General features: G+C 44.6%; 1 protein-coding gene across 2 annotated transcripts in view; it reads right to left on the minus strand.

Annotated features, from left to right (window-relative positions):
* Window positions 1–7,334: 7,334 nt before the first annotated feature.
* The window catches only part of DPYSL2 (dihydropyrimidinase like 2), a 79,110-nt gene continuing 73,751 nt past the window's right edge, over window positions 7,335–12,693 (minus strand). For both annotated transcript variants that reach the window (XM_005902997.3, XM_070375495.1), the window contains 2 exons: window positions 12,434–12,599; window positions 7,335–10,076 (listed from right to left, as the gene is read on the minus strand). In XM_005902997.3, the coding sequence (XP_005903059.1) occupies window positions 9,985–10,076; window positions 12,434–12,599 (258 nt within the window). In that variant the 3' untranslated portion in view covers window positions 7,335–9,984. The remainder of the gene's footprint in view (window positions 10,077–12,433; window positions 12,600–12,693) is intronic.

A 12,693-nucleotide genomic window follows, 5' to 3' on the forward strand; every position in this document is an offset into this window, starting at 1 on the left:
TGGACAGAGGAGCCTGGCTGGTTTATAATCCACAGTGTTGCATAGAGTCGGACACGAGTGAAACGACTTAGCACACACGTATAGGTATATACATTTATAAAACTCATTATCTGTATAATGAGGGCTTCCCTCATAGCTCAGTTGGTAAATCATCTGCCTGCAATGCAGGAGACCTGGATTCGATTCCTGGGTTGGGAAGATCCCCTGGAGAAGGAAATGGCAACCCACTCCAGTATTCTTGCCTGGAGAATCCCATGGACAGAGGAGCCTGACAGGCTACAGTCCATGGGATCTCAAGAGTCGGACATGACTTAGCGACTAAACCACCAAACCAGTGATAGGAGTGCAGGATTGAAAGGCAGACAGCTTGGGTTTGATTCTCAGCAAAGCTGCTTTCTACCTGTATAGCTTAGGCAAGTTATTTTAAGTCTTTATGCTTCAGTATGCTACTCTCCAAAATATCTCATACCATGTTGTAATAATTAAATGGATAAATACATTCAAAGTACTTAGAACAGTGCCTAACACTAAATAAATGCTTATTTTTGATCTTGAAACATGCTGAGAAGTCAGGATTTCTTGGGAAGACCCTGGCAGTCCAGTGGCTAAGACTCCATGTTCCAATGCAGGGGGCCTGGGTTCAATCCCTGATCAGGGAACTAGATATTGTTGCAGTGAAAAGGGAGAAAAAAAGGAATGAGTTTTTTTTTTTTTTTCCTTTCCCTTTCCTGAGAACAAAGACAATAAAGAGAATAGTGAGCAGGCCTGAACATTCCTAGTTTTCCTAACTCTGCATGTGCATAAAAAATAAACCAATTTCAATTACAAAAATTTATCCCAAAAGTTTCAATAAAATTCTTACAAATTGATACCAGCCCTCTGGTAAAAATAATAATAATAGTAATAATAATATGCCTGAATTAATTGGATCATAGATCAAAAAGGAAAAATCACATAATCATGCCAATAGAATTTCTTATAGTCTGGCAACCGTTCTTTACAAAAAAAAGAGAATACTTTCTAAAATAGGATTTAAAAAATACGTTCCTAACATGATAAAGAATATCTGTGTGAACAGAATATCTGTGTGAACAACAGCCATATTTGGTACGCTTAAAATGTGTTCTAAATAATTATAGCCCTGAGGGATTGTATGAGTAAATAAGTGTAGAAATGGTACAGTGTCAAATGACTAACCAAATAAAACAGGCTCTTATGTGTTTATGTGTGTTGTAACTGTCCACATGTTCCATAGCCCTTCGACCCTGTAGGACACTGTGTTGACAGAGCATCTCTCCAGACTAGCATTTTATAGGAAGTCACTTTGGAAAATGTTGTAGTAATGGTCTTCCCCCATAATACGGAAAGCAAAATAATAGTGTTACTGACTCCACTCTAATGTTGTCCTAAATTTTTAGGTCAAAATGTTCTCAGCTAACATGGGGGCAACCCAGGGATGGAATCTTTGTCTCCTGAGTCTCCTGCACTGGCAGACAAATTCTTTACCACTGAGCCACCTGGGAAGCCGGCAGTGAACTGCTTTAGTGACAAAACAATCTACACACCCACTCTGCTTTAACACGTAAAACTCTGCTAACTCGGAGTCATCCATTGATCTTTCATGGACAGAATGCAACCCATGCACTGGGGCGCTGGCGGAGTGCTTGTTTAGAAAAGGATTATTCACTGAATCAGTGTTGTATTCCATTCTCTGTGCGAGCTGTTTCAAGGGTGGGGGAACTCGTATTTGCACAGCTCATGCACTGCTGCCATCTATTGAAAAATCTGTGCAACCAGCCAGAGCTAAGTTTTGAATAGGCTTCCTTCCAAATTCCTCAACCAATATTTTGTCAGCCGAGATTATCATCTTGTCATAGGCCTGCCATCCAGGAGGGAAAGAGAACAGCAAGAGCAGATAGGGCACTTATTGAAGTGGAGGTAAGCATTTAAAGGCAATCGAGTGAAGGACCATTTTAAGTAAAAACGTGATAGAGAATGCCCACTCGAATGGGCGGAAGCAGAGTGGCCGAGCAGGGTGTGGAGAAGATGGAGAAGTGGGAATGAAGAAGAGCAGTGATAATTCCAAAGAAGTACAGTAAGACTTTTACACACCTATGAGTTCCATTCTGAGAGCTCATTCATTAGTGCAACTCATTTGCCAGTCCAACAAGGTCAGCCTCGGTACCCACCTAACACAATTGGCTATATAGTACTGTACTGGTATGGGTTTACAGCACTTTTTACACACACAAAACAAAACATAAAAATAAAGAGAACATTTTTAATCTTACAGTACAGTTCCTTGAAAAGTACGGTAGTCCAGTACAACAGCTGGCATACAGGGGCTGGCATGGAGTGAACAGGAAAGAAGAGTTACTGACTGGAGGAGGGAGAGGAGGTGGGAGACGGGAGAGCTGAAGGGTCGTCAGCAATAGGAAATAGAGGGCAAGCTTCGAGCCTGATGTTGATGGAACACACGTTTGCATCTTTGAAAGTCAGCAACATGAAGGTTCGTGTGTAGGGGTTTACTGTAACCCTTTATGAACATTACAGCCGTCTAGACACCCATACAGCTCAGTTAAATGTACACCTAAAACCTGCACCGTTGTTTGTCTCTATTCCGCCATCAAGAAAAGTTAAAACTAAGAAAAACGGATGCAACAAAACAGTTATCTAGGACAGTAATAATGGCAGCTGAGATACAAGCAAAGGAGCAGAAAGGGGGATCAGGTTTTCTTTTAAGGCAAAGATGTAGGGGACAATGTTTAGTGAAGATGGGAGTTTATGGAATCATGTAAGTTTGTTGATCATGAAGCATATATAGAGACAGAGAGTTTGGGAGTGGGAGGCTTGGTCAAGGATAGAAGTTCAGAAGGACAACATGTAGGAAGATGAGGTGCAGTGAGCTAGCTTTCCATACTGCTACTGCTAAGTCACTTCAGTCGTGTCCGACTCTGTGTGATCCCATAGACGGCAGCCCACCAGGCTCACCCGTCCCTGGGATTCTCCAGGCAAGAACACTGGAGTGGGTTGCCATGTCCTTCTCCAATGCAGGAAAGTGAAATTAACAGAAACCTCAGTTATACACAGTTAAGCCACCAGAAGGGGGAGCTCTCATGCCCTGAGATAATCACAGAGCCAACAGGAAGAAAAAAAAGACTTCTTTCCTGGCAAAGGCTCAGCCAATGAAAGCCATGGACTCTTTGTTTACTAGAGCCTCCCAATTTCCTTTTCCTTAAAAAAAAAAAAAAGAATTGTTCTCCTTCCTTGCCCTGCCGGAACTTGCACATGACTTGCCCTGGTTGCAGACCCTGTGATGACCTAGAGGGCTGAGATGGGGAGGCGGAGGGTGAAGAGAGGCTCAGGAGGGAGGGGATATATGTATATACGTGGCTGATTCACTTCGTTGTATGGCAGACACTAACGAACCATTGTAAAGCAACTATTCTCCAATAAGAGTACTGCTAATGTTTGATCTGCCTGCAACGCAGGAGACCTGGGTCCCATCCCTCAGTCAGGAAGAGCCCCTGGAGAGGAAATGACAACCCACTCCAGTACTCTTGCCTAGAGAATCCCATGGACAGAGGAGCCTGGTGAGCTACAGTTAATGGGGTCACAAAGAGTCAGACACTCAAGTCATTACGAAGTTATAACCCTCTGGCCTCTGACACCTCTCATGATACCAGATGAGCATAATTAACATTGTGCTGGGACAGTGGATTTCCACCAAAAAAAGAATGAAGTTAGTTGCAAACCCTGAATGATAATTCTCAATTGATCCCGAATAAATCTGTTTGCTAGAGAAATATCAGGCAGTCTGTTTCAGGTCAACAGCCCTGTGTTGCGCAGTAGCACATAGGTTTCCCAGAACTCAAGCCAGGAGGGAAGCCAAGCAGTTAGGAATGGGTCATGAATTTGCATTTCTCTTGATCTGTCACATGGTGTGGATTGCCAGGAAAGAACTAAGCAATAGGCAGGAAATCCTTCATCTTGATGGGGTTGTGTCTGTTCTTCAGAGTTGTTACTCTGGATCAAGTTAGTAGTGTAGGGAGCTGCTGGCAGGCAAGGCTGCTGAAGCTGGAGATCCAGAGGTGGGATTGGTTCAACCAGAACAATTGGAGGACATGCACTCAAGGATGTTGAGGGATGGACTTCCCTGGTGGCCCAGTAGCTAAGACTTTGCAGGGAGCTTGGGTTCGATCCCTGGTCAGAGAACTAGATCCCACAGGCTGCAACTAAGACACAAATAAATATTTTTTTAATAAAACATTGAGGGAACTAGTGGGAGAGTTAAAACACCCACCATGGAGCACGAGCAGGGTACTGCTGCTGCTGTTGCTGCTAAGTCACTTCAGTCGTGTCCAACTCTGTGCGACCCCATAGACGGCAGCCCACCAGGCTCCCCCATCCCTGGGATTCTCCAGGCAAGAACACTGGAGTGGGTTGCCATTTCCTTCTCCAATGCATGAAAGTGAAAAGTGAAAGTGAAGCCGCTCAGTCATGTCCGACTCTTAGCGACCCCGTGGACTGCAGCCTACCAGGCTCCTCCGTCCATGGGGTTTTCCAGGCAAGAGTACTGGAGTGGGGTGCCATTGCCTTCTCCAGAATAGGGTGCTAGGGGGAGGCTAACAGCTGAAGGACAACCAAGCCACGAGGCTGAAGGTGTATGACATCAAAAAGAGTGTGTTCAAAAAGAGAGTGGGTACGTCCTTGGTGGTTCAGTGGTTAACAATCCACCTGCCAACGCAGGGGACATGAATCTTCCTGGTCTGGGAAGATTCCACATGCCACAGGGCAACTGAGCCCGTGTGCTGCGAGAGGAGAAAGCTTGCATGCAGCAACGAAGACTCAGCACAACCAATAAATAAATAAATAAACTTTAAAAAGAGAGCGTGGAATATAAAGCCGGGAGCCCGTCTCCCTACATTTAAGCAGGACCGCCCCCTCCCCAGAGCATCCCAGCAGGTGGCCAGCCCATCTCCTCCCTGTTCTCTTGAGAGACAAAGTGGTCTTTGACTACATTCCGTGCTTTCTCACCTCACACCTAAATGTACAGGAAAAGATAAAGGGTGTGTGTCTCCAGCTGATGGAGCGCTGCATCACAGTGAACTGAGCTCATTTACCAGGCTTACTGGGTCCCCAGAGGCCTCCTGAATCACTGAGGGATGGAAACAGCAAACCTCTGGAGTGACAGGAACAACCATTAGACATGCAAGCTCAACCAGTCAATCCTAAAGGAAATCAATCCTGAATGTTCACTGAAAAGACTGATGCTGAAGCTGAAGCTCCAATACTTTGGCCTCCTGATGTGAAGACCCAACTCATTGGAGAAGACGCTGATGCTGGGAAAGATTGAAGGCAAGAGGAGAAGGAAATGACAGAGGATGAGACGGTTGGATGGCATCACTGAATTGATGGACAGGAGTCTGAGCAAACTCTGGGAGATAATGAAGGACAGGGAAGCCTGGCGTGCTGCAGTCCATGGGGCCACAAAGAGTCGGACACAACTGAGGGACTGGAAAACAAGGTAAGGTCAGGGTGAAGTCCGCCACTCATCTGATCTCCCCTGAGGAGGGATGGACCCTAGAGACCTGTGAACAGCCAGACAGGCAATTCTCCCATCCTGCCCCCTTCTTCCCTGGGGCATCCATCCTTGGGTGCTATCCAGGGTCCCTGGTGTCCACAGATCCTGAGATAAAGCTTAACGTCATCACTCAAGGAGGTCAGGCCATTTCCGTCTCATTTGTTTGTTTGTTCAATACTGGATTTACAACAGTTTGGGGGATCTGCCTTTTCTTACAGGACATGGGTACTACAGAACTTTATCAGACAATATAACCTTCAACTCATATCAACTCAACACAAAAACATTTCCCAAAGGACATGCATTCCATGTGCTTTTTCTAGATGCTCTAACATCTGTCTTTGGATTAAATGACACCACCAGAGTTATGCACCTGGTCCCGTTGTTCAGCCACATGGCACCCATGGGATGCCCCTCTTTTAAGGACCCACTCTCTGGCCAACACTTTTCAATTCCCTGGGTGGAACTTGAACACGTGGGCAAGCAGGCCTGAGCACTTTACATGGGGTGGAGCCAAGGTGGGGTTAGAGGGAGGGTGGGCTGCGGGCCTGGGGTCCCATACATGTCAGGTGAACATTGCCCTTCTCTCCAGGACCGGTTCAGTTTCCCTAGATCTTGGTGCTCTGCCATCAGCCAGCATTGATGGCAGGATGACAGCCAGCCCAGACACGCAACATCGAGGTTCTTGGACCTAGGACTTGCCCTTGGGGCTGAGCACCAGGAATCTGTATTCCTTTGGAAGGACTTATTTCTCTTTGGGTCACTATGTTATATGGTCTTCTGGCCATGTTTCTTTTTTCTATTTGTTGCTAGAACATTCAGCATTCCCTCACAAATTTACAAGCTCATGGCACTGTGCTGTACCAACCAAACTCAGACCTTATCTAATGTTTCCTGCTCTTAATTTCCCTTTACTCAAACACCCTGTTTATACAAGCTTGGCAGAGTGTGCGTATTTTTGTAAATCACCTCCTATCCTGTTTGGACAGGGCTGGATAGAAGAGAAAAGGAGTTCATCAACCATACAATGGGCACTGGGGAGCCCCACTCACATACCCGCTTCAGTGTTTTGCAAACCAATGAATCAGTAATACCGGTGCTAGTTAATAAGGTAACTGTGAGGACTAAGCATCCGGTAAGTGGGAGTGGGAATGGCTCACCATCCCCTCCAGATGTGTATTCTTAGCACTCCCTGCCAGGGATAAAGGAATGCCTGTTTCACATCCCTGCCTTGTGGAATCTTAGTTCCCCGAACATGAATCCAGGCCCTCCCCAGTGAGAGCAGTGTCTTAACCACTGGACTGCCAAGAAGTCCCTCCTATGAGCTCCTTGACTGAGCTTTTAATGCAGGCCCACATTATCTCAGTCTCTTATGTTCTATACCCTTTGTGGCTTAAGGATTTTCAAGGGTGAACAAGCTCTACGGATGCAGAGAGCCCAAGGGGGTCACCACACTAACCCATGTGGTCCCACCAATTTCCACTTCCCAACTTATGCTTGCAGCTAGATCCGGGAGGCTCCCTTGGCCTGTCTTAGGGTGGAGTCCATGAATTTCTGAGACTCAGGGCTCTGTTCAGAATTAAACCTCAGTGGCCTGGACAAGATTACCAGAAACACGCAGTGAAAACTGAATTAGCACAGTCATCAAAACAAGGCTGAAGACATCCAGAAAGTTCCAGGGAGGGAAGTTTTAAAGGAAGCCCGGGTCAAGCAGCCTGCCTCCTTGAACATCTCAACACAAGACACACCCTGAAACAACCACATTTTGCTTTATTAGGCGTTCCATGGTAATATAACACAGAGTTCTTAAGGAATAATAAACACGAGACTTGTTTTGTTGGTTTTTTTTACCATAATTATTTTGCCATTGAGACAGTGGTTAACAAAAAAAAAAGGTACTCTTCTGGCTACACATGTAATGAGCTTTAGCACTGAAAGTGAGTTCCTCCACTCGTGGGTCACAATCACAATTCCAAGGATTAAAAACCATCTATGATTAAATCCTACATGGTTGAGAGCATCAAGTCACTGCAGTTACTCAGTTCTGAGACACTGTCGATTTATTTTAGCATTTACACATGACATTCATTTAACAGACACACAAAGCAAGCCAACAGGAAAACATGCTTACACAGCCTGCAGAAATCTTCAGGTTTTAAGTTGTCTCAAGGAAACAATCGAAAGAACCAAGATGAGCATCATGGAAAAACAGGAAGACTCAAGTGAAGAGAAGAGAGCTGCAAGTGTTTCTTAGAATTGAAACAAAAATCTTTCTTTTTTTTTTTCCTGACTGGTTCAATTTCCCTCGCAGTGCAGGTGAGAAAAAAATAAAAAAGCAAATATATTAAGTTAACCAATGATTCTTTAAAAGTGCAATTTCCTTTTAAAATAACAAATAAACAACAACACCAACAAAAAGAAATAAACCCCAACCATAACCCCAAAGGCAAAACATGTGTGGAGAGACAAGTGTCGTGATGGGATTAGCTATTTTTTGATGTTACGCTTTATGAAAGCAGATTTGGTTTTATAAAAGCCTGCAAACGTAACATGGCTTAGGAGGACCTGTAAACACGTTTGGAAGAAGATGCAACACAGCTCAACAAAGACAGGAACAGGCACAAGGCAGCTAGTGGAAAGGGTGTCTGAGACCAGGAGAGGGTAGGGTGTGGACACAAGGTCGCCTGTGGTCTTTAAGAGGCCACACATCAAATTTACAAGCTTTTTTCCCCACCACAACTCTGACTCACAAAACAGATTTTCCCTCTTGCAAATTAAAATGGTCTTTTTTTTTTTTTAAACTCTTCATTGAATTTGCCACAATATTGCCTCTGTTTATGTTTTGCTTCTATGGCCCCGAGGCATGTGGGATTCCAGCTCCTTGACCAGGGATCGAACCCACACCACCCACGTTGAAAGGCAAAGTCCCCAAAACTGGACCAGCAAGTAAGTTTCCTAAAATGGTCTTTAAGCCAAACTTCCCATGGACTTTCTGAGTTTAGGAGACCTCCGTATATTGCATGGTATCTTTCTAAATAACTGGACAAGAAAAAAAATTTTTTTTCTCCAAAGTGAGAAGCCCAGTGAACTCTGGTGCCCCCAAAGATACTTAGATGGGAAACAGCAGCCCTTAGGGCCAGCCTCCATCAGCTCAGCACCTCTTAGCTGGTGGCTGGCTGGAGACTGGTTAGTTCACGAGTTACGGGGGCTCGACTGACAGATCTGATTGTGTCTTTAGCCCAGTTAGCACTGCAGAGGGGAAAATCTCACAGGTCCTAGAGTCTCAGACTTCTTCAACATCTCGGCACCGTTTGAGGTCTATTCTGGGCCCGCGTGTGACAGCGTAGGTAACTCGGCCCTTCCCTGCATATGGGGAGCGTCTCAAACTCAAAGGCACATCCTGGGGATGTGAGTGGGTAGCACTGGTCTTATACAGACTAGGACAGCATCTTACAATGGTTGCAGTGACAAAGCTCACATCTTTCCAGGCAGGTTCTTAGGACCACAGTACAATGGCAGACCTGGTCATTGGCAAAGATCATGGGAGGAAAACAAAAACAAAAAGAGCATGTCAGAGACAAGCGCTGGAGGAAACACAAAGAAAGAGCAGACATGTGAACGTATCCATGAATGACAAAGCGAGAGGGAGAGAGTGCGAGCAAAAAACAGGTAAAGAGAGGAAACGGGAATCCTCAAAAGATTTCATCTGCAGCAAAAATCCAGGCCAGAAAGAAAACCTTTCCTTTATTAACAGTTGACCCAGAAGACGATGGAATGGCGGTGTCGATGCTGTGCAGCCTCTTAGGAGGGACATGGTGAGTCTGCCCACCACCCTGAATCAGCTTGATGGTTACACAATTGCATCATTAGGATGTCCAGTTCAAACCCCTTGTAGTAATAATGAATTAGGCTTTCCAATTTTGTATTAAAAAAAAAAATCTCCCCCCTCCCCTGCCCACCCCCACCCTAAGCCCCAGAAAGAAAACTCTGCTAAAATTTTAAAAAGAAAAACGGCAGCTCTGGGCAATTCACTTTATCTTCCCCTCCCCCGATGACCAGGAAGATGATGACAAATACAACACGGGTTGGAGATGAGAAACACCCTCACTGTGGTTTGCTTTGTTTCGCATGTCTGAGCGTTGGATGCGGTTCTGTGTACAGGCTTGGTGGACTCAAGGGTGTGATATTCCTAGATGTGTGGGGAGGTGGGTGAGCAAAATAGGTGACTCCGGGTGAGGGACGGAGTGTGGGGGCTCGAGAGGGAACCCCAGGAACTGGCTGCCCCACAGTAACTATCACAGGCTCCTAAAAAAAAAAAAAAAAAGGAAGGAAAGAAGGAAGGAAGAAAGTCTCAGAAAGTCCTCAGGTGTCCCATCCCCCGCTGACGGCAGCCCTGAACTCTAGCCCAGGCTGGTGATGTTAGCACGGCCACCAGGGGGCGCCACGATGCGCTGGGTGGTGCGGCGAGGGATGTTGTCATCAATCTGGGCACCTGGAGAGGAGAGAGAGGGTCAGAGACAGTTACCCAGACCCCTGCTTTAAACCGAAATAACATAGCTTTTTTTTAAAAATTAATTTTTGTTGAAATAGAGTTGATTTACAATGCTGTGTTTCAAGTGTACAGCACAGTGATTCAGTTAACATATATACATATATCCATTCTTTTTAAGATTCTTTTCCTATTAAGTCACTACAGAGTATTGAGTAGCGTTCCCTGTGCTATACAGTAGGTCCTTATTAGTCATCTAATTTATATACAGTATTGTGTATATGTTAATCCCAATTTTACAACTTATCCCACCCCACCTTTCCCCCTTGGTAACCATAAGCTTGTTTTCCACATCTGTGACTCTCTTTTCTGTTTTGTAACGAAACAACATAGCTTAGGAGAAAACCTGTCAGGCCCATTCATTGTCCTTCTAAAACTTCACCAAAGGGATAAGCCACAAAAAAAGGATGGGCCTCAAGTGGCCTAAGAATCACAGATGGTATAAAGTTGTCCTTGTAGAAGCTAGTTGGATCCATTGCCTAAAAGGTAAAACAATATATAAACAACACATTTCAGGCTTTTGAGCGACTCAGACTACATCCTGTCCCTCTGCTCAGTAGGTCAATTAAGTGTGGCTTTTCCAAAGATACACCCTGTCCCCCTAACACTATTCATCTTCTGTGTAGTCAAAGATAGGACTCATCATACTTAATATAGAATATAGTTAACATACAGTTAATATATAGTTAATATAGCGTGCTGTGCTACGCAGTAGGACCTTGTTGCTTATCCATCCTATGCGTAATGCTTTACATCTGCTAATCCCACACTCCCAGTCCTTCCCTCCTGCTTGGCAACTGCCAGTCTGTCCTCTACGTCTGTGTGTCTGTTTAAGTTTCATACATATAGCACAGGGAATACATTCAATAGCCTATGATAAGTCATAATGGAAAAGAATACATAAAAGAATGTGTATATGTATAACTGAGTCATCTTACTGTACCACAGAAATTAAACAGAAACTTGTAAATTGACTATACTTCAATATATATTTTCAGAAAAAGGAGTCATGATGGTCTTTATATTTTGGGAATTTTTTTGTTTGTTTTTGTAATAATTAAATTTATTTATGTTCCATTGAAGGATAATTGCTCTACAGTATTGTACTGGTTTCTGCCAAACATCAACACGAATCAGCCATAGGTACACTCATGTCCCCTTCCTCTTGAGCCTCCCTCCCACCTCTTTCCCCACCCCACCTGGTCTTTATGTTTGAATGGCCTGGTAAAAGACAGCACAGATAGGATCATGTAACATGAGGAACATGGATTACTTTATGGAAAAACTAATGCTCATGATTTTTAAATTCTTTGCAAATGGGTAACGTCTATATGGCACCTTTCTAAAACCCAGTATATCTGACAAAAAAAAAAATATGTTTCTGATTCACTGTTTCCTTAACCCATCATAGAGATCCGGGTACATATCTGTGACTCATGGAGCTAGAAAAATAGAAGATTTCTAATCACTGGCCAAATGAAGGATTGGAAAGAAGTTCAAGAAGGGAAGCTCTAAATCTGGACTCTTTTCCTCTCACCTTTCCTGACATCACATATTTTATCCAGATTAATAGCTAACAATTATCAAAGGACTCGAGTCTAAGCATTTTATATGTATATTAAATCACCTAATCTTCACAACAACCCCAAGAGATAATTACTACCGTTATACCCATTCTACGCATGAGAAGACCAAAGCACAGCTTGCATCTGGGCTGTGAAGTTAAGCCGTTTAAACTCTAGACTCCACAAGCTGAACCACTCCAATTTACTGCATTTGTGAGGGAGAGGAGAGTCTTAAAACACCACAATATCCTTTTTCACGATGGACATAATACATTGAAAAAAATGTCCTCTGATATCCTGCTCAGTGGTAAAGAATCCGCTTGACAATGCAAGAGACATGGGTTCGATCCCTGGGTCGGGAAGATCCCCCAGAGAAGGAAATGATAACCCATTTCGGTATTCTTGCTTAAAAAACCCCACGGACAGAGGAGCCTGGTGGATTACAGTCCACGGTGTCACAAAGAGTGGGACATGACTTAGTGACAAAACAACAAAAACACTGTCCTGGATATAGTGTAGCCATCAGAACATTATATGTGATATAGACTCATGTCAAGATTCTGAAAGCCAACCCACCATCTGCTGTGAATTACATCTCTAGTGAATTACATCTTTGGGAGAATGGGTCTATCATTCATTTCCACTTCTTCTTCTTCTACAAGAGTGGTGCCCGCCCCACCAGCAACATGGAGCAAGGCCCTGCAGAAGCAGGCTCTGACCCAGCCATAGCCATACCGGACAAGCTGAATCCAGACTGGTGCAGGTTCCGGACAGGTGGGGCCTGCTGCTTGGCCGGAGACGTCTTAGCCGAGGAGGCCGGAGTGACCGTCTTGGGTGTCACGGACACCTCGCACACAGGTCCGTCGTACAGACCACGGGGAACCCCTCTCAGCTCCGCCAGCTGCAAAACAAAAGAACCCCTCAACGCAGGCCACATTCACAGAGGATACCTACCCGGCAACTACCTGCCTGATGGGGAAGTAACAGGTGCCAGG

The sequence above is a fragment of the Bos mutus genome, chromosome 8, assembly GCF_027580195.1.
Source record: "Bos mutus isolate GX-2022 chromosome 8, NWIPB_WYAK_1.1, whole genome shotgun sequence".
Classification (NCBI taxonomy): Eukaryota; Metazoa; Chordata; class Mammalia; order Artiodactyla; family Bovidae; genus Bos; species Bos mutus.